Here is a 22760-nt window from a genome sequence, read left to right as displayed (position 1 = left end):
TGCGCCACATGCACAGTCACTTTATGACATAACACTTGCAAAAACACCAGGAGACACACAGGAAGTGCATTCATTTATTGAAAAGAAGGAGCTTTTATATCCAGCTTGAGAGATAAAGTGCCTGACGGGTTAACCTTAAAGTCTGTGCTGATGTGGGAGATCGAGCACACACACACACACACACACACACACACACACACACACACACACACACACACACACACACACACACACACACACACACACACACACACACACACACACACACACACACACACACACACACACACACACACACACACACACACACACACACACACACACAGCTGAAGTGAAAAACAGGCTTTAGTTGGAAAATGACACATATTCTAAAAAGAGGAAATGGGTTTTTCTTTAGAAGTTGCAATAGATAATGCATACAAGTGTTTTCTGAAAAGAAGACAAATTCTAGGAGGAGAACATTTGTCTTTCTTTACAAAATGCAATAAATAATACATGAAAATATCTCAAAATAAGAATTTTCCAAAACTTAAACGTGTTGTTAGAGGATTCATTTGTCCTTTTTTAAATAAAAATGAAATATATAACGCATGCAAATATCAAATTAAGAAAACATATTCTTGTTTTTTTCAGTAAAAATGCAATATATAAAACAAGTATTATCAAATATGTATTTTCAGTTTTCTTTTTTTTAATTAGACGTATTGTAAGAGGAGGAAATGTGTATTCTTTAACAAATAAATGCAATATATAGAGCATTAAATAAAGTCCAATCAGTATTTTCTAAATCTTTCAAAACTTAGACATGTTTGAAGTGGTGGAAATGTGTCTTTCTTTAAACAAAATCTACATTTTCTGTAATATTAAATATAATAAATACATATCTTGAACTTTATATGCATTAATTAAAGCTCTTGTTGGTTCAGCAGTGCAGAATACACTACGGCTGCCCCCTTTCAGTCGCTTATTAGGCTGTTTCAGTATAACGCAACACACATTACTCATTGTTTACGCTGTTGTCATGCTGAATCACTTATTACTAAGAAACGTATGAGCACATCCCCGATGAACAAGCGGGGCTTTTGCATATTTCCGTTTTCATATCTCTCAATTTAATGTATACTGATATACAGATTATAAATGTCCTGAGAAACAATCACCACCTTAGAATGAAAGGCTGAACACACACTCCAGAAAATACTACTACTTTTTGTCGAATGCTAATCAGGATACGAACAACAATGGAGGAATGGGCAAAGCATAACATTCAAGGGTTTTGTGGACAAAGAAATCTGAATATTAATGCATTTTATTATGGGGCTTTTTGCCTGTGGAGCAGTGCGTTGTGCTGGAGGGTGTGTGTGAACAACATTCCTGAATGACTGAAAGAACACAGAGCAATTACAGCAACACACACGTCACCTTCAGATATTTTAAAAGAGAGAAATGAAAGAAGCTACGGATCTTTATTTAGTTCAGAGCTAAACTACCAAGATTAATCTCCACATGAATAAACACTAATTATGAGACGTGAATTAACATTTCACACAAACTGCACACACTTAATGTCTTTGCATCACATAGGAAGCTGGTCATGTGACATTGTGTAATGGGGGGGGGGGTTGATGGGACTTTATATTTCGGTGAATACATCTTCTCTGACGTGACTCAACTAGTGCACGAGTCTGAGAGCGACAGTAACAAGCAGGCGACACTGATGAGGCCCGACAGCTCGTTACGGCTTCAAGGGAATCGCAAAGAAGACAACATCGAGATTCATCAGCATGGACGTTATAGCACACAGCATACACACGAGACGGAAAGATAAATGGTACAGTCACAAGATGCACGCTTTTCTCTTTAGTCCTGCAGCGAGACATTTGGTACACAGTGAGGTCTCCGTTTTCTGGCACCATAAAGTCGGTAAAGTCAGCGAGAGGAGGGGCTGCTGCAGCCTGAGGCGGGGCAACAGAACTGATGGGACCCCTCTTCCTCACCCCCCTCTCTTGGAAAGTGAAAACAGAAAGAAAGCACACAGACAAGACAGAGAGAGTGAGCATGAGACACATAGGAAAGAAAAGCAGAAAGCATGCATGCATTCGGAGCTAAGCGTGCACCTTTAACCATCCTGAGCAAAACAATCTGAGTTAAGTAAGGGGGGACACAACAGGAGGGTGACTAGAATTAGACCATTAGAGGGCAGTGTTGCAGCAGCATGCACTGATGTGTCTGAGGACCAGCATCAGGTGGAGGATGGATGAGGGGAAGGAGAAGGAAAGAGGGTGAGAATTCAGCAGGTTCGCTTGTGACTCAGCCCTCCTCACTGCCACAGCTTATTGGAGATGAAGATCCTCTCAGAGGTGATTTTTTTTCCGAAGGCTTAACTGCAGCTTCTACTGTATCACACCTGGGAGTGGTGTGGGAGAGAGAAGTTCAGGCTCTTAAAGGGACAGCTCACCTCAAAACACACAGGTTTCCTCTCACCTGTAGTGCCGATGTGCGTCTTTGATTTAGGGGTCTCTTTGAGATGGGGATACGCTGTAAGATTTGAGAAATTGAGTTTAATTCAAACTCGTACTGTTTGTGTGAATTGTCCAAAATTTAAAGCCGAAGATCAATATGCTTTTAGCTGCTAAGAATGCTAACAATCATCTGTGCCAAATGCATCCTTTGGGCTAAAACGCAGACTCTAAGGCGGCTGTATAAAGGCTTGGACAACAAGGCTTGTAAATGATGAAGAAAAAGTACAAGTTCTGCAGGAGTGACTCCTAAAACCTGTTCCCTCGGTTGGAAGTCAATGTTTTTTTTAATGAGTTAGCCTGAAATAAGGGCCGAACATTAGCTGCCTTTAGCTTAGCGGTGGTGACGTGAAGTCATGTGACCGTGCTGTAGCTCCTCAATAGAGATTATTTACTGCAGTAATCTAAAGTCCAATGGAGGGATGTCATTGGCTTTTTGTGGAGGGAACCAGGGAGATGCTAACTTCTATGCTACGTCATCCCTGCAGCACTGTATTGAAGCTAAGTTAGCTAAATTGTACTAAATAGATTGCTGAATTGTAAACAGGGCATAGAAGGATTTGGGATTTTGTCAAAACTGACCAAAATTCTGAAATTCATCTGAACATTTGTGGGTCGAGATCATTTAATCTGTCCTTGCTCCTCCTGTAAATTGCACGGCTAACGAACACTCCTGAAGATGAAATCTGACTCTAAAATGAGTCGCGCAGCTCCATCAATTCTCTCAGATCTGGCTCAAATCGTAAAGTGTATGCCCAGTTTATTTTGGGATTAGGAGGGGTGGTGGTAGAAAGGTAAAGCAGGAGAGGATGGTGGTGGTGGGGGGGGGGGGTTGTTGCAGGGAGCTTGGGTTATTTTTTTATCCTTATCGTGCTGTACTCACTGTCCTCAGGCCCTGCTGGCCCTTACCTGTCCTCCTGCTGTAAGCTTTGGTCAGTGGAGGGGCAGCAGTACTGATGCAGGCTGACGAAGCTGTGCACGGTCGCACTGCTGGGGAACTTAAAGCTCCGAGCTGCAGTGGGAGAGCTGGGAGCTGTAGACGGCGGCCCTGAGATAGACAGCGACCGGACACTTGGAAGGACCAGAGACGGATGACACACACATAGAGACGTGGAGAAAGCAGAGACACACACACACATACAGTCAGCGGCGAAGCAGAAAGACAGAGATAGAGAGAGGTAGCAAGCATTGATTCAAAGCTGCACATTGAAAGTGTCCATGGTAGCACAATGGATGACACATTTAGAAGAAAGAGAGGTAGATGTGTGACAGACTCTGAGGGGACCAACACCGTCACAAATACCACAGAGTGTGTTGAAAATACTCCAGACAGACAGCTGAGAGTTCAAGGTTTTAAAAACAGAAAGTGATTTTTTTATGCCACTGGGGAACTCTCATTTTAAACAAGAAGAACTTCAGGGTGTTTTAAAGCAGCGTGGGATCATACGATACGAGAACAAGGAGCTACATGATTATACTTTCTCTGATCGAGTACGAGATGCATCACAGAAGCTCCGTTTGCCACATCAACCAGGACAGATATAAAGACAAGGAACAAGAGAAGACATTGAACAAACCATTACAATCACTTAAGACTAAAAAGGGCCCTATGATTGACTCACTTGTAATGTGTTCTATAGGTTTTAGTGCATGTAAATGGTCTGCAAAGGCTAAAATCTCTGTGTTCCTTCCAGAGGGAGTTTCTCTCCCACACACACCTCCCTGAAACGACTCCATTGCCCTCTTCTGGAACATAGTGCCATCACTATTGAAGCCTAGCACTCAAACACATTGCACGTGATAGGCTAAGGGGGCGGGACATCTCTAAGCGGTTGACCAATCACAACAGAGCTGGCTAATCAATCAGACTGGGCTCTGGTTTCAGACAGAGGGTGAAAAGAGGAGCTGCAGCACAGGCAGTATGAGAGAAATAAAGAGCTTTTTGAACATTAAAGCAGGGAGACATGACTAATATGAACCTGACAATGAGCAGGATACAGTATGTCCTCTAAGAAAAAGTAGTTGAACAAGGGTTTTGTGCAAGACACTTCCCACCACTCTGACAGATTATATAAAGGTCTTCTTCTGTGGTTCTTCCTGTATGAAAATGTGAAACCTATTTCTGTTATGCATGTAAAAGTGCAGAAAAAGCTAGTGCAAAATAACACATTAATTCAGTTGTGCTCTTCACATCGATTTGACTTACATGATGCCTGAAACGCCTGCGGTGCTGCACCTACGCCTGGTACTAGTAGAGAAAAACCCTGAGGTCTGAGCATTTTAATGAGGAAATGTTATAACTTTAAGAAAGAGAAGTAAAACAATAGTTTGTGGGAGAAACTTCCCACCCCTGTGATGGATTATGTAAAGCTCTACGGTGTGGCTCATCTCCTCCTGTAATGCATGCAAAAGTGCATATATGACACACAAAAGCCTCTCTCCTCCTCTGGCAGGAGTTAGAGATGTTCCCTGCGCAGCTGAAGAGGCAGCAGCGGTGCAGATTAGCATGTAAATGGCTGTTTTTTTTTTTACTGGGGCCAGCTGCTGTCAAGGACACGCAGTCCCCCTCATTTTAACATGGAAGCTCTCAGAGAAGAGACACGATGACGAGAGCGAGAGAGGAAGTGAGACGCGGCGACACTTGAGCCCCTTTTATGGCCAGCTGTTTAAGACAAGGCGAGTAAATTGAATTTCAGGATTTGTTATCCACTTAAAAATACAGCAGTTGCGTCAGAGAAATGTAAATCTGTCGGAGAATATGTTCAGATGGTCTATAAAAAGAAAAACGAAGGAGGAACAAGTGTTGCCAAAGTCTAGTTTTAGCTTTCGTGCTCCAAGAACTAAAGACTATTAAAAGCACATCAATGAGCAACACTTCAACACTGAGTCACATGTTATTACTATGAACACACACTGCTAACACACCACATTTGTAGCTGAAAATATCTGCAAAAAACTTCCCTTCCAAGATTTCTGGGGAATTGAAATGGTAATGTTCTGTATTCACACAGCTCTTTATCAGGTCTTCTGGAGCCCTCAAAGCACTTCGCAAATTACAAGTCATTCACACCTCATTCATACAGAGCAGCACCACTTGCTGTAGGGAAGCTAACACTCACACACCTTTGCTCACCTGGAGCAACTCAGGGTTCAGTATCTCGCCCAAAGAAACATCCACATGTTGACTTCGGGTGGAAGGACGACCACACTCCCTCACAGCCGCAGTCGAAATGAATCCCTTCTTAAAGTGGCTATATCCATGATAATCATATTAAAGAGGAGATATAAAGGTCATGTTCAGGTTCATATTAGCATTTAGTGTCTCTACTCTGAAATGTTTCCATGCTCAAAAAGCTCTAACACACTCCAGGAAAGAGAAAACCCCCCAAAGGCACAATAGGGGCCTCTTTAAGTATTAAACACTCATTTCTATAACTTTAAATGTGTTGGTATGTTAACGTTGGGTTAATCATGCGTTTCTGCTGCCCCCAAGTGGCCAAAAAGATATTGCTTTAAGGTTTAAATCTGTAACAATGGGCCTCAGAGTCCCAGACAAGAAGACAATCCCAATGTTGGTCTGGACCTTTTCATGGGAGCATCATCAGCCTTATCCTTTAATCCTTATGATTACATAAACACACGTACAATTCAGGTTGGACAGGATTTGCCTTCTGAATGTCTGCAGGGCTAAAGAAGTCTAAACAGCGCTGGTAGCAGGAGACAAGGATTTCTAGCCTGAGAGGAGCGATGGTGGCAAAAATGAGAGGGTAATCATGTAGGAGGAGCGCTCGTTTGCTCAGTGCAAATGTTAAAAACAGTTCCAATTAAATGAGAATAAGATGTCAAGAGCTCTTTGTTCACCCCTAGGGATTACACCGAGGTGAAGTCAGCGGGTGGAGGAGAGTTAGACTCCGTGCACGAGCACAGTTTCTGTGTTGCTGAGTCTCCTGTCGAGATAAAGACCTGTGTGTGTTTCACCAGCCGGAACGAAAGCCTGCAGTCGACAGGATCTGATTTCTGCATCAGGAGCAGTTATGCCTGAATCCCAAAACAGCGAGAAAAAAACCTGACACAATATCCCATAATAATCCTCCTCCTTCTACTCCTGCATGGAAAATACCACACACACACACACACACACACACACACACACACACACACACACACACACACACACACACACACACACACACACACACACACACACACACACACACACACACACACACACACACACACACACACACACACACACACACACACACACACACACACACACACACACACACACACACACACACACACACACACACACACACACACACACACACACACACACACACACACACACTAATGGTGCAGAATGGTCCGATTCAGATAATAATATTAATTAATACGAAATATTAAAATATATATACAAATAAATCTGTAATAAAATATGAAAAATAATAACTAAAATAAATATAAAATAAATAACATTTATTTTAAAATGAAAAATAATAATAATAATAATAATAATAATAATAATATTTAAAAATAAAGACTACTTCTGTCTCGCTGTTCAATACTTCAGACATATCTTCGCCGGAAAGTTTATCATAAAGCTAAATAATAAAATGCAAATCAAAACTGAATTCACGAATGTCTAATTGAAGATACTAAAAATGCTTTTTAAAACAGTAGATTCAGATTATTTTAAATAATGTATTTATTGAATTCGTATAACTGCAGATCCGTTTTCAGATTTTGCAAAATCATTTAATTCAATTATTTTTTGTGCCGAATGTTTTTTCATCTTCCTCCCACATCCCCGATGCTCCCTCCATATTTACTGAACATTAGTTGTAATGTGTGTTAGTGAGCAGGTGATTACTTCCTGTGATCGCAGCCCTGCTCTCCTCGCACATCTAAACATAGCCTCACCTACGCTCCGACTCCCCCACGCCCCCCCCGCAGGTTTTGAGGAAACAACCACCCTCCCTCCATCCCTTCCTTCCTTTCCTTTCCTCCTCTCTTGATTATTTTCACCCTTGCCCTCCTCCGTATTCCAGCTCTCCCACTCTCGAGTATCTCGCTCTCCTCCCACTCTTCCTCCTGCCGCTGGCAAACTCTCCGCTTTAAATACACCTCACACATTCATCCAGAAAGCTCCTCGTTTTATTTCATCCTCTCACATCTGTCGCTGACTTCAGATCTGCCTTCAGAGGATGAGGCAATACATGCACAAGAATAATCCTATTCAAGATCTTAGTTGCTTACAAACATGGCTCCTTTTGATAAGTGGGAAATATCACTTAGTTTTAATTGATATTTGCTTTAGCTTTATTGAGATGTCTTCCTGCCTTTCTTTGGTGGAATAGACTTCAATTCTTAAGGAAAAGAGGAGGCTTTTAAACACTTCTAGGATTCAATCATGCATTGTATAGAAAATGAGGATATGTTTAAGGCATTGAGCAGCGAAGAAAAGCAACCGTTGTTTTTAAAATATTATTGGGTAATATTATAATATTTGTTTCATTTTTAAATAATAGTATTTATTTATTGTATTAGTTATTATTTTTTACATTTTATTTATATATTTATATGATTTTTATTTGTATTTGTTTTTTATATTTTATACAGAGTAATCTTTATGATTTCGTATTATTATTTTTCATTTTTAAATAAAGTTATTTATTTATATATTTGTACATTTATTTACATGTTTATAATATTATTTATTTATTTGTACATGTTTTTAAAAATACTTTATATGTTCAGTACATTATATTATATGCAGTATTAAATGCTAAAAGGACTGAGATTAATGTGTCATGTTTGATATTGGGCTATAGACAAACACATCACACACAACACAGGAAACGTTTTGCATCATTTTGGAATCTATGAAAAACAGAAACTCCACACTGGTGAGTTTTGTTCCTGCACACTGATTGTAATTCAATACGTTGTTTATTTTGTACACACTAGCCTGCATTTTCTCAATGATTTTGTTGAGTTTTCCTTGATTGCTGAGAGGACCTCAGGACAGAGGTCAGTCCGCTGTACGGACTGTGAAACCCCCCGGAGAACACTTGTGTAATTTGTGATCTTGTGGAATACAAACAAAATGTGATTGGATGAGTTTGATTACACACAACACATGTTTTGTAAAGCACTTCCATTCAGTTACAGAGAGGTATAATTTGAAAATCAAATTCAGTAATGGTACAACCCACTTCAAATTCTACTGTCAACGTTTTTTAGGTTACACATCTGTACATATTGTAATGTATGATAGTGCCTCTATTCTTAAGCTGTGGTAAGCTATTTAGGGTGTCCCATTGCACATTCTAACTATTCTTTGAAGGGTTATCATTTGGAAACTTACCCCTCAGGTCCATTGTTGGTACGACCCACTTCAAATTGTGTTTAACGGTTGGATGAGTTTATTTTTTAGGGTATTTCTTTAGTGTAAGGTGTTTTAAGCCTATAAATGTTTCTGTATAATACATCAACTCTCTCCAAATCTAAACATATTAAGATATATTTTAAATACTTTATGTTTAGGGTTGATATTCTCAAGGTTTGTCGGATAAAAATAAAAATTCAAAGCACTTCCATTCACATCTATGGGACTTTATCTGAGGGGGTGTCATTCGAAAATCAACCCTTTGAATCCAATCTGGGTACGACCCACTTCAAATTGTGCTTTTTATGTGTGTGTGTGTGTGTGTGTGTGTGTGTGTGTGTGTGTGTGTGTGTGTGTGTGTGTGTGTGTGTGTGTGTGTGTGTGTGTGTGTGTGTGTGTGTGTGTTTTCTGTCTATGAAGCGGAGTGTGGGAGCGCACTGCGTCATCACACCTCCATCACTGACCCGCCCGACTCCTGCTGACAAACAGAGACGTTTGATAACCACACGCTGCGCTGTTGTAGCCTCAAGTGGAAAAAAATACACACTTAACTTTTTATATGTACCCCCCCCACCCTCCATCCCCTCTTTCTTTCTCCCTCCTGTTTCCAGTGTGAGCTTGAGTCTCCTGCTGCTTGGCAACAGAGCGGACTGCCTGTGTGGGCGTTTGGCGATGAGTGCCGCCGAAGAGCAGGAGGAGGAGGAGCACGCTTACAGTAACACACACCTGCTGAGTCGAGTGTGTGTTTAGGGGTGTGTTTGATTTCAGCTGGATACGATTCATGCAATTAGACTGGTGACGTGAGAGCAGGCCTGGGGATTACACGTAAAGGCATCACGTTAAAAAAAAGACAACTGTACTATAAAGATGTAATCAGATTACTAGTACAGTTTAGGGGATTACACTCAAAAACTACAAGTCTCAAAATACCTCATTCTTTAAAGAAGTGGAATAAGTGATCTTAAAGGGCCTTTTCTGCTCTTCTTCAGGTTTACATTAGTGTGTAGTGTCTCTAGTGGGACCAGTCTCCATGCTTTAATGTTCAAAAAGCTCTTTATGTTTCACCCTCTGTCTGAAAACAGAGCCCAGTCTGCTCTGATTGGTTTTGCTGGCCAGCTCTGTTGTGATTGGTCAACCGCTAAGAGATGTCCCGCCCCTTGACCTATCACGTACTACAATGTGTTGGAGCGCTAGAAGTTTCAGAAGTAAACAAAGGAGGCGTTTCAGGCAGGGTGGGGGGGGGGTGTGTAGGAGAGATACTCCCTATGGAGTCAACACAAGGATTTTAGCCTTTGCAGACCATTTACATGCACTAAAACCTAAACAACACACTACAGGAAAGGGAAAAATAGCCCCCAAAGAAATGATCAGATGGGACATTTTTTAAGCAAAATATTTTGGTTACTTCTCTTGTCTTATATAATTCATAAGTGTTGAGTAACAAGTAAAAGCCTTCTTGTTTTTTATTTGCATTTCAGTAGTAATGGTAAGTACAGTAACCAGTAACCCTCCTCACCCCTCTCTGCGTGGGAGACTCAAAGAGGAGCTGATATTTCCCTGCACATCACCATGGGGAGAGTCTGCAGCAGATCCCCATCATAAAGCATGGTCACATCCCTCAGTGTTCAATAAAACAACCTGCAGCATGGCATGAATAAATCAAACGCCACGGCACTCATCCGTCTCCGTGCACGGCCGTCAATTCACTCCTGCCTCTGTCTTTCACCCAGCTCCCACTCCTCTCTCCTCCTCTTCATCCTCTTCATCCTCACTCCTCTCCATTCTCTCTCTCCGTCTTTCGCCCACAGACTTCTTCACACAAGAGCTCACAGCGTTCCCACGGTAACCAGTCTCCCTGCTCTGCACCGTGTGTTTGACTAACATCCCGCCTTTAAAAAAGAAAAAGTGCCACTTATCTTTTGAACCGGAAGACAAGAGTGGAAAAATGTACCTGTGATGTGGAAATGCTGACGTATGGAGAGGGGTATGATAATGCTCTACACACACACCGGGGTGGGGGGGAGAGAACAGAAGCACAGTGAGGTTTGATGGTAGATTGTAGATAGTGTTTAACCCGCTGATGATTGGACAAAAGGCTCGGCAAACTGCAATCACTGCTAATAACAAAGCGAGAGCGCTAATTCCCCACGGCTGTGTGGACTCTGCACAGCTGCCATTATACACAGAGAGAGATGTGTGGCTAAAAGGTGCAGGGATATAAATATATAGAGGAATAAGGAAATAAATCATATTTATGGACACATTTTTATGTATTCGTTTAATTATTTTAAAAAATTGAAAATAAATGAAATATGGAACATTTGAATATTAAGAGGAACAGATAAAGAGAAATAAATGCAAACATTTAAACGTGAATGAAAGAATAATAATACGCTTTTAAAAATCTATTTGTTGTTTAATTTCTCTATATTTGGCTTTGTATAACGTCAAAAAAGGACATAATTTAAAACTTAAAATATTAATATTAAGAGAAAAAATAAAGAAAATATGGAAAAAAAAACCAACACTCAATCATTTTGATTATGCTCACATTTATTCCTTTATAACTGGCTTTGTATATAGTCATATGAGTGCCTTAAACATATTATAAGAAATGAAAGTGAAACAATTAAAATATGAATAAATAAAAATAAGTGATGAAAATAAATTTGAAATATAATGAGGAACAAAAACAAACAAACAAAACAACATGTTCATTTATTTCCACATATAATACATATTTCAAAGAAAGTATTAAAAAGAACATATATATATACACTGTATATAGTTTTATTCATTTTCTGCATTCAAATTGTTTTGTATGGTTTTATCATTTCTAAATAATACAATTTAAGTATTTATATCCCTGATTTTATCCATATTTCTCTCATTATTTTACTTACTCCTTGTAGGACCAAGCTGTCAACCAACTGGCTTTGATTGACAGCTCAGCCTTCTTGTCCTATATTAGTACTTATTGTATTAAAGTATATTTAGCTTGAGCGTTTCAAGGCGGAAAACAGAACGTGGACATGACGCATGTACTATGACTGTTTAAATCAAGTTATTGTATTTTAACTAGTCCCGCCGTCCATCTTCTATATATTTCCACATACATTTCCTTATTGTGTTGCAGATTGATTCCTTTTTATGTCTCTTCTATGACTCAAAAGCAGGGTGGACGGAAATAAAACACTGTAACTGCCTTGAGGACAGCTTTACAGTTTCCACAGCAACTATATCTCTCGCCGCCTGATCCGAGAACATTTCACTTCCTGTGAAACAACTTTACATCACAGCTATTTATGAGTGTCCCTCATGTTTCCAGAGAGACACAGTGATGGTATGGATGTTACAGATGGAGGGTGAGGAGAAATAAAAGAGTGGAAAAATGGATCACAGAGTCCGGGCAATGTGTCTAGAAAAGATATCATGTACCACCAGTACTTTGTGTGCAATTACACTGAAGAAGGCAGAATAAGCTGCCAAGAAAACGGTTAAAAATAGATCATAATCAGCTTATGAGTTCACATGCAAGACATCGAACTCCGGTTTCTATCGCTCTCAATGTACATACACAGGGGCGGACCTTAAAGGGGCCCTAAGTTAGTGTTTGTCTCTCCTGGGACATGTCTCCATGCTTTAATGTTCGAAAAGCTCTTTATGTTTCTCATACTGCCTGTGCTGCAGCTCCTCTTTTCACCCTCTGTCTGAAACCAGAGCCCAGTCTGCTCTGATTGGTTAGCTGGCCGGCTCTGTTGTGATTGGTCAAACGCTTAGGGATGTCCCGCCCCTTAACCTATCATGTACAATGTGTTGGAGTGCTAGATAATAGAAGCACTAGGTGTTACAAAGTGATGTCATTCTGTTCCGGAATTTGTGATTTTAGACTTTGCAGACCATTTACATGCACTAAAACCTGTATAACACACTACAGGAAAGGAAAAAACCCCATGAGGATAATAAGGCCTCTTTAAGCTAAACAACAAACTACACAAGTGTAAAACATTAACTGCTTTGCACAAAAACAAGATATAAATGAACGACAAAATGATAGTTCAACATGATATCGGTCGGCCAAACAACGGTCAGAGATATTAAATAATGCAACACCTTAAATCTCTTTCTCTCTAAATATTTATCCTGCTTTCTCCTTGCTTCCCTGTGTTGTTGCAGAGCCAAACAAAAGAAAACCCATCTGAAGCTGTACATATAAATAATGACCCAGATGTCCCACAACGCAGCATTCAAGATGAGCTCTCGTTAGTAAAAAGGTAAGTCAATGTGAGTTCCCTTGCCACATATAATCTGTATTGAATTATATATGATGATACACAGTATGTGGAGTTAGTTATCTTGAATACAAGTGAAGTGAGGACTGCAACAGGTGTATTAATATGCATGAGGTGCAGTAGGTGGTGTGACAGTGTGTATTTAAAGTATGCGAATATATAATGTGACACCACCATGACATATCAGATCCACGTGTAAAGCCGTGTAAATAAAAGCAGAGTTGTTTGATCCTCTACTCTTCAATGAACCTCTGACACTTCTGTACCCTGAGAAACATATGACTCCACATAAAGGGAAAATGTATTTTCATGTGCACGCACTGTTCGAAACACTCACTGCACCGAGGCGAGGAGAAGGCAAAAAAACACCACCCACACACACGTGCCTCCCACACACACACACACACACACATCCATCATTTAAATATACGTCAAGCCTCCCCGCATCACAGCTATCACTCAGTGTTAGCGATACTCTAATTCTGGCTCAAATTAAACATTGTTTCATCCAGAAATAGACGATGTATAGAGGAGGAGAAGGGGATTGGGTTCTTGAGAAAATGGCTGTGAATCTTCTGGAAAGTGAAGCTGAGTTTAGATTGATTTCCTCCCATCACATCTCACAGGTCAGTGCCCACACATTCGCCCGAGGCTGCATCATTTCGAGAAGTTGCACCTTGCACTATACCTGAGCGGCTCAAGGACGTGCAATACTGGTGGAAATCAACACGCGTAATGAGCTGTAACGTTAGCGTGAGGAAAGAATATTCAGATAAATCAAGAGCTTCCGATGAGGCGGGAATCAGAGAGAGCCGAAGAGAACGCCACAAAAGTAATTTTCTGCAGCTTCTCTCTGAGTCATATCTGCAGCAGTGGGAAACAGAAACAGCGAGGGGGAGAGAGTGAGCGTGTGTGTGTGTGTGTGTGAGAGAGAGAGTTATAAAGACAGAGGAGAAGAAGTGGATGGGAGTGTGTGTGTGTGTCTGGGGTGGGGGATGTAAAGGGGATGGCGTGGTTAAGCTTGGTTAAGTAGGGCTTTGCAACATATCAAATTTTACAATATTTTTGAGCAAATATCTCAATATCGTGGTTTTGAAGCTTCTTTAAATATTCACACAATGAGATTTTGACTCATAATTATTAGAAATGTGGATATAATGACTAAGTGCAGCCTTTCAAACTATTTTGCCATATTTCAATACCCAAGATCAAGGACGATTTGGAGTCTCATCGCTGTCAGTATAATATATAGAAAATAAAAAACAAAAAAAAGAAGAGAAAATAAATTAAAATAAACTAAAATAAACGACAATATAAACAGAAAAACATCAAATTAAAAAATGCATTAAAATATGTATATTAACATAAGGTAAAATAAAAAGGGGCAATCAAAATATGAATTAAATTAAACACAAATAAATGTTTAAAAAATGTGCCATTAAAGATTAAATAATATAAAAATATGTATATTAACAAAGATGTGCAATAAATAAATACAGACTATAATACATATATGTATGTCAACAAAAGGAGTAAAAAATGCATTAAAAACATGAAATAAAAAGAAAGAAATATTTATAAATTTATTTGAAGTGAAAATATCTTATACAACGTGGAGAAAAATCATAAATACAACTAAAAATATCCAAATAAAAAGTGCAATTAAAAAGATCAAATAAAATGTGTTTGTAAACTAAAGAAGTTTAAAATAGGCACAAAACAACAATAGAAACACGTTAAGATGTGCATATTACAATATACAGAGTGGTGTATTAGTAGTGATAAAGATTACGCAGATTACTGTTTGAAATGGACTATATTACAGTATTAAACCTATGTGATTTGAGGATTACAGGTGTATAATGCTGATGTACTGCCCAGCCCTGCTTCTGCTGATCTCTGAGTATAACAGTGAGAAGAAGGAGCAAAAGAAAGCTTGAGTCTTACTTTCCTTTCTTTTTTTACCGTTATATAATACACTCTGAGTATCCTCACCAGAGGGGCCATCACAGATCTCTATCTGACCCCCCCTCTCTCATCTAGTGAGGACAGCTGCTCATAATGAAGGGTAGACCTCTGCTTCACAGCGAGGACCGTCACGTCCCTGCCTCATGACGGCCTGCCCTGCAGGGTCACGTCTCATAGCGCACCCCGCACAAACACGCACTCATTCTATATAAATACATATGGGTACCGCAGTAATTATCACCCTTGGGCCAGGCGTAATTATACTCCGGCCACACTAATTAATCTCTCATGCACTCCTACCCTCTTTCACACTTTTTTGCACATTATATAAAGACACACACACTCAGCATGACCTCTCCCAAAATAACAACATCAACAACAACAGGGAAACATCTGCAGCGATGCCCTCCGCCCCGCTGCTGCTGCTGCTGCTGCTGCTGCTGCTTCTTCTTGGAGGAGAGAACTCAGAAATGGTTTCGGCACCTGAAGGCCTCACATTGTTCACACCACCATTAACGGGAGGAGAGGAATTTGGGACAGCTGTTAATGGCGTGCCGCTGGGGGAGAGAGGAGAGAGGAGCCACTCTGTTTGGATGCATTTGCTGCACGCATGGCTTCAGAGAATAACAAAAAATGGGGACAGTAAATGAACGTCAGCTGTACAGGAAAGGCAGGATGGCTTCTGCAGAAAATGGGAGCAACTCCGGCATCTTTTGGAAAGAAACTAAATGTCTTATCAGCATAAAAGATATGATTGGATAGCTTGTTGTTTTCCAGATTTCAATGTTTCATCCATTTTTAAATGTTGCATGGCCATTTACATATTTGTGATTTGTTTTTCAATGATTATTTACTACAAACACGTTTTTGTTTTTGCATGATTTTATATTCTATACATTTGTGCAAAAATATTCATTATTAAAAAATAACAAAAATAGGATGATGAACTTTATTAAATCATCTCTTGTTTTGATGTTAATATAAAACACAGCAGCAAAGATTTGAATACAAATTAGAATTACTAACTACTAATATTTTTATTCTAACTTTCTTTGATAAAAATATGACAACACAAATAAAGGGACAGTTATTGAACCTTCACTATAGAAGGAACTTTAATCAAAAATGGTATTATTGTTATTTACAACCTATATTTGTATATTTCTTTTTATTTGTTATCATTTTTTACAGGGGGTTTAAATTTGTGTGTTAGAAAAATATTTTGAAAAAGTATTTGTCCGAAAAAAATGAGGAGTTTCTCGAGTCGAGGGACATACAGCGGATAAAGGACAAAAGCTCAAAAGTCAGCCTTTAGAGCCATGCCTTCTCTGGACTACACTCCTCTCACACACACACACACACACACACACACACACACACACACACACACACACACACACACACACACACACACACACACACACACACACACACACACACACACACACACACACACACACACACACACACACACACACACACACACACACACACACACACACACACACACACACACACACACACACACACACACACACACACACACACACACACACACACACACACACACACACACACACAGAGTTGACAGATGGCGAATCAGTGTGAGTGTTCCACCTTTCCTCTTGCAGACTGAGTCCCGGTCACTCTGTAACTTTCCTCCCCCCTGACATGTGTCTCCTCTCCCTCCTCTCCCTTCTGCCTCTCCCTCTGATCCCGGCCATATTTAGAGCCGCCTCACGACGCTCGGATCTGAGCCGTTATCAGAGGAGCAGATTTTGCGGCTGACCTCAGATAATAGGCCAGTTTTGGGCGAGGGTGAGTCACAGCCAGACGGGGACAATCTGCTGTGCCGTGCGGGCGACTCTTTATTAAATGTGACACTTCATATAATACGCTCGTCTGAGTCTGAGTCCACACTCGGCTACAGGCAATTAACAAGGGAGGATCAGCCAGATCTGCATTTACAATTCATCACCGCTCTAACACCTACATAAATAACTAATATGTGCTTCTGCGTGAGGACTAAGTGAGCCCCGGGGATGATGGCAGGAGAGGATAATCGATAAGGGATTTGGTCGGAGAGGATTGGGATGATGAGGAGACTGGATCCGGTGATAATTGCATGTAGAGAAATGTTATCACAGCAACAATATATTTCACTGTGTGCTTTTCCACATGAGCCGCTGCCTACTCACAAAGCTTCCCGTACAAAAGCTATCTGCCGTGTGCGTGCGTGGTTAAAGTGAAAGCGAGGACAGATGCACTTGCAGTTTGCCAAAGCTGTGTTTGCAGCACTCTAACTTCAGGTCGGCCTTGAGTTTAGTTAGGGAGGAGGGGGGAGGAGGAGGAGAAAATCTACTAAACCATGCAGTGGAGAAAAGGAGTTAAAAACACACTTTTAGCAAAACAGTGGGACGGTTTTTTTGAGAAAGTCCAGAGAGTTCAGATCATCAGGAGAAAGACCAAGCCCCTCCTGCCAGTTCTGGTCCCACACACATCACATAATAGACTGATCACAACACAAATCAAATCCTCCGCGGGGACACATCATCACAGCACGAGGAAATGACACCTTGAGCACTTATAAGTCTACCCATAATCCTTCAGCGCTCTGCATACTCCTTCATATTGGTGTTTATACATCCCCATCGCTGTGAGGATAATGACTACAGAGGAAGCATATAAATATGTAGGGGAAGCACTAGAGGATGCACCATGTGGATTTCTCTCTGCCAAAAGCAACAAAAACCCAATCATTTAAAAAAGTTTTTGGGAAAAAAGTGCGTAACCCGCAGTTCAGGCACCCCTGAGGGCAAAAAAAAAGACGAAGACGTAGCGAGCGAAGATGAAGCGTTTAATAATTCATACCTCTGAACTATCCAAATGTTACTGAGAAGCAAGAAGAAAAAAAGGGTCATGTTTTGCACTCCAGTCAATGGCCTGCGCCTTTTCTTCTTCTCTGTGTTTAGTAATGGAAAGCAAACCAACTAAGAAAGGTGCAAAGAGAGGCAAGGTCCAGCTTTATTAGGGAGAAATATGCACAGTAGTCAATGGCAAGAGAATAAAATATGACGTTTGTCAATTAAAGACAAAATATTATGCTAATTTTCAGGTTCAAATTTGTATTTAGTGTCTCTCCTGGGACATGTCTCCATGCTTTAATGTTCAAAAAGCTCTTTATTCCTCAGACTGCCTGTGCTGCAGCACCTCTTTTCACCCTCTGTCTGGAACCAGAGCCCAGTCTGCTCTGATTGGTTAGCTGTCCAGCTCTGTTGTGATTGGTCATCTGCTTAGAGAACTCCCGCCCCTTAGCCTATCACGTACATTGTGTTGGAGAGCTAGACAATAGAAGCATCAACGAAGATAATGTTACCTTTGTTCGCGAAGTTTCAAAAAAGCTATAAATCCAAAACTTAATCTTACAACAACAAATTGCTCATTTCTTGACCAAAGCAAAATTCGACCATTATTTCCGTTCCGAAATCAGGTCCTATGGCGGGACTTTGCCTCTCTTTGCAGCTTTAAAGCTGTTTTACAACATTGAACACAGAGAAACAGAACAAACTGCCATCTATCGATCAGCATATACCGCATGTGAGTGGGAAGGTTGATAAAAATCGTGCAACCCAAATCACTCTGAATGAGCGAAGCATCGACAATAAAGTGGTGCAGGGATGTTTGTAGGCCGACCTGGAAGTTAGCATGTCGCTGGTTCCCTCAAACAAAGAAGCCAATGGGATGTTTCCACCGCTAAGCTAAACGCGGCTAATGTTTGGCTATAAAGGAACTACAGCACGGTCACATGACTTCATGTCACCACCGCTAAGCTAAAGGTGGCTAATGTTGGGCTATAATGGAACTACAGCACGGTCACATGACTTCACGTCACCATCGCTAAGCTAAAGGTGGCTAATGTTGGGCTATAAAGGAACTACAGCATGGTCACATGACTTCACGTCACCACCGCTAAACTAAAGGTGGCTAATGTTGGGCTATAAAGGAACTACAGCACGGTCACATGACTTCACGGCACCACCGCTAAGCTAAAGGCGGCTAATGTTGGGCTATAAAGGAACTACAGCACGGTCACATGACTTCACGGCACCACCGCTAAGCTAAAGGTGGCTAATGTTGGGCTATAAAGGAACTACAGCACGGTCACATGACTTCACGGCACCACCGCTAAACTAAAGGTGGCTAATGTTGGGCTATAAAGGAACTACAGCACGGTCACATGACTTCACGTCACCACCGCTAAGCTAAAGGCGGCTAATGTTGGGCTATAAAGGAACTACAGCACGGTCACATGACTTCACGTCACCACCGCTAAACTAAAGGCGGCTAATGTTGGGCTATAAAGGAACTACAGCACGGTCACATGACTTCACGTCACCACCGCTAAACTAAAGGCGGCTAATGTTGGGCTATAAAGGAACTACAGCACGGTCACATGACTTCACGTCACCACCGCTAAACTAAAGGTGGCTAATGTTGGGCTATAAAGGAACTACAGCACGGTCACATGACTTCACGTCACCACTGCTAAGCTAAAGGCTAATGTTGGGCGTGATGACGTTTAGTCGTCTCATTCAGACACTTGTTATCAACCGCTGTTTTTCAATTCCCCTGTTTAGTTACTGACTTATTTTATGTCGTAGAACAAAACATGCTAACTCATATCCAGGTTTAGGACTCATTCCGCACCACTATATACCCCAGATGTTCCTGTGTGTGTGTGTGTGTGTGTGTGTGTGTGTGTGTGTGTGTGTGTGTGTGTGTGTGTGTGTGTGTGTGTGTGTGTGTGTGTGTGTGTGTGTGTGTGTGTGTGTGTGTGTGTGAGGACTTACTTTCGGCGCATGGTGGAGCTGGTGTTGGTGTCGGTGCTGTCTGTGCGTTCGAGCCCGCTGGAGGATCCGCATGAGACGCCTCGGGTCAGCCTGGTGTGGCTCCTCCTCTCCCTGCCGGGCGCGGGGGTCGCGGAAGAAGAGGAAGCAGCTGAGACCTGAGCCGTCGCCGTGCTAACGTTCCCGCCGCCGCCGCCGCCGCCGCCGCCGCCGCCGCCGCCATGATGTCCGGGGAGTGCCGGGGGCTGGCTGTGGTTGTGGTTCTGCTCCGGAGTGCGGTCCTGCCTCAGGCCCTGGTTCTCCTGGCTGACCCGGTCCAGTTGGCCCTCCAGCTCCTCGATGCGGCGCCGCTGCGTCTCCAGGAGCTTGGCCTGGCTCTCGATGATGTTGTTGAGCTCCAGGAGATACTCCACGGCCCGGTTGGGGCTCTCCGGGCTGGTCTCCATGGTTGTGGAGTCCTGCCTATGACCACCACAGGTTCGAAACCCCCTGAGAGGCCCGAGATCCTACCCCCCCCACCAGCCCTAATGAGTGGGGGGGAGGGAGGGACCGACGAAGGCTCGAGTGAAGATTGACTAAATCGCTACAGGTGTTAAGAAACAGGAAGTCACACAGAGGTTGAGAAGAATGACTACATATCCCCAAATCTGAGGGCGAGAATTAACATCACAGCATTTTAGAAGCAGTTAGGAATTATGCAACACCGAGAATCAAAAAGAAACCGCTTTCCTGAAGTCATTTTAGAGGACGATGCCAAAACAGCATGGAGCAGATCAAGAGTGAGGGGCTTCATGGTGGTGATTAACTCAAAATATAATTAAAATAAACAAAAACAGATCGGATGGGGGAGGAGGTGACAAAGGTAAGTATGATCTAAATGAGGTTAATCAAAAATGCTTAACTGGCTCTCTAGTCAAAAGAAAATGTCAATATCAAGCAGAACACCAATTTATCCTCTGACTGGTCTCCTGTTAATTAACTTTAAGTTGTATTCATTAAAAACACCTTACATGCCAAACGCACTCGTTGACATACAAGGGAAGGGGGGATAGGGGGGGTGGGGGGGGGGTGATTTTTCTGATCTACCTCTAATTATCAGGCACTGTCAATCATTACATAACACAGAAAATCCTGCTCCCTCCCACGGTGAACATCCCCGCAGTCTATCATGGTCGCTTTTTCAACCCATGGCTCGGTGTGTCCTTACGGCACAGAAAGTAAGCAGAGGCTCTCTGAGTTCATTCTGCAGGTCCAGATCCTCCAAAAAAAACCCAAAAAGAACTACATCCTACAGCGCTTTAATTTCTTATTATAGTTCCCAATAGTGTGCGCTTTTTTCATCCAAGAATAATGCACTTTACACTCAAAAAAAAACTCCTTATGATCAACAACTATCCGGTTAATTAACGCAAAGTGTTAACAAGCAGAGCCAGATGTAGAAGCGCCTTTGAAAGGAGAGTTTTTCCTACTTATCTGAGGGGTGTTTGCGGGTGTGCGGTAATCCGGTTGCTGTGCAGCAGAGGGTCGTCTTTGCGGTGAAACACGCGCAGGTTTTTTCGCTGCTCGAGCGGCTGAACTGCGGAGATGCGCGAGGCTTTTCTCCCTCTTGAACGCACGCTGATGAAACTGTAAATGCACACAGTGATGTCTAACATCCGGTTGAGACAGGAATTTCAAAATAAGAGATTGATGCAGTTGGTGGGGGGGACTGATGCACACAAAAAATAATGGAAGGATGAATATATATATTTACAATAACTATTGTCTGAGAGGTTAAACAAACAGAACAGTAAACACAAACAAATGGTGATTTTCACGTAAATGTAAATTAATATCTGGGCTAAGTTAAAAGTGATAAGTAATCCATAAAAGCTACTGCAAAACATACACAAGAAATGGAAGTAATCAGGAAAAAATACCTTCATTTAGAAAAGGTAAACACACAAAAATATTTACTGGATTGGGTTATTTTTCTCGACATGTCAGGAGCATGGATTTCAATTTGAGACAATATGACCTGTCCTATAGAAAGTATTTTAATAGCTACATTTGTTTGGCTTAATCTCGACTTTTTACAATAAGACACTCTTTAAAAAAACAGACCTCTGGGGATTTAAAGGAATACACAAGATGGTCCAGTGGGATTTGAACCAACAACCCTCAATATGTTTAAACAGCTTCTCTACCCACCATGCCACTAGACTAACCATTGCAGTTTGTTAGTATGTTGTTGTTGTTGTTTCTTTGCTTCTCTGCAAGTAAGTAAAGATCAAGCATTTGAATGCATAAGTTTCCCAGGCTCATTCTTGACTGTTCACAATAAGAGACCCTTTAAAGAAAGACTCCTCTGAGGTTTTAAAGAAGAGAAACACAAGATGTTCAGGTGGGACTTGAACTCACAACCTTCAAGTTATTAAACTCCCTCTGTACCCACGAGCCAGTCATAAATTGGCTCCTGTTTAATCTTTGTCAGTAAACTTTCTTTCGCTGCAGGTTGATGAAGGTGAAATGCACCATTGACTTCATTTTAGCCAATAGGTTTTAAAAGAAGGGAAACATTTGAACCCATAACCAATTCTCCTTGAACACAGCTTCTCTACCCACCAAACCACGACCAGTTTTACACACAACTAATAAAACCTTTCTATAATTCTCAGTGACAGTGTGTTTTAGGATCTGTTAAGAGGCTGTTTAAAGAAACAGTCCTCTGAGGTTTCAAAGGTTCAACAGTAAACTTCTCCAC

General features: G+C 41.4%; 1 protein-coding gene across 1 annotated transcript in view; it reads right to left on the bottom strand.

Moving 5' to 3' along the window:
* The window catches only part of iqsec2b (IQ motif and Sec7 domain ArfGEF 2b), a 47692-nt gene extending 26062 nt beyond the window's left edge, over positions 1 to 21630 (bottom strand). The window contains exon 1 of the mRNA XM_063892387.1: positions 20021 to 21630. Within this exon, the coding sequence (XP_063748457.1) occupies positions 20021 to 20463 (443 nt within the window). The 5' untranslated portion in view covers positions 20464 to 21630. The remainder of the gene's footprint in view (positions 1 to 20020) is intronic.
* Positions 21631 to 22760: the final 1130 nt, after the last annotated feature.

This window comes from Eleginops maclovinus, chromosome 1, assembly GCF_036324505.1.
Source record: "Eleginops maclovinus isolate JMC-PN-2008 ecotype Puerto Natales chromosome 1, JC_Emac_rtc_rv5, whole genome shotgun sequence".
NCBI lineage: Eukaryota > Metazoa > Chordata > Actinopteri > Perciformes > Eleginopidae > Eleginops > Eleginops maclovinus.
This window is presented reverse-complemented; position numbering and strand designations above follow the sequence as displayed.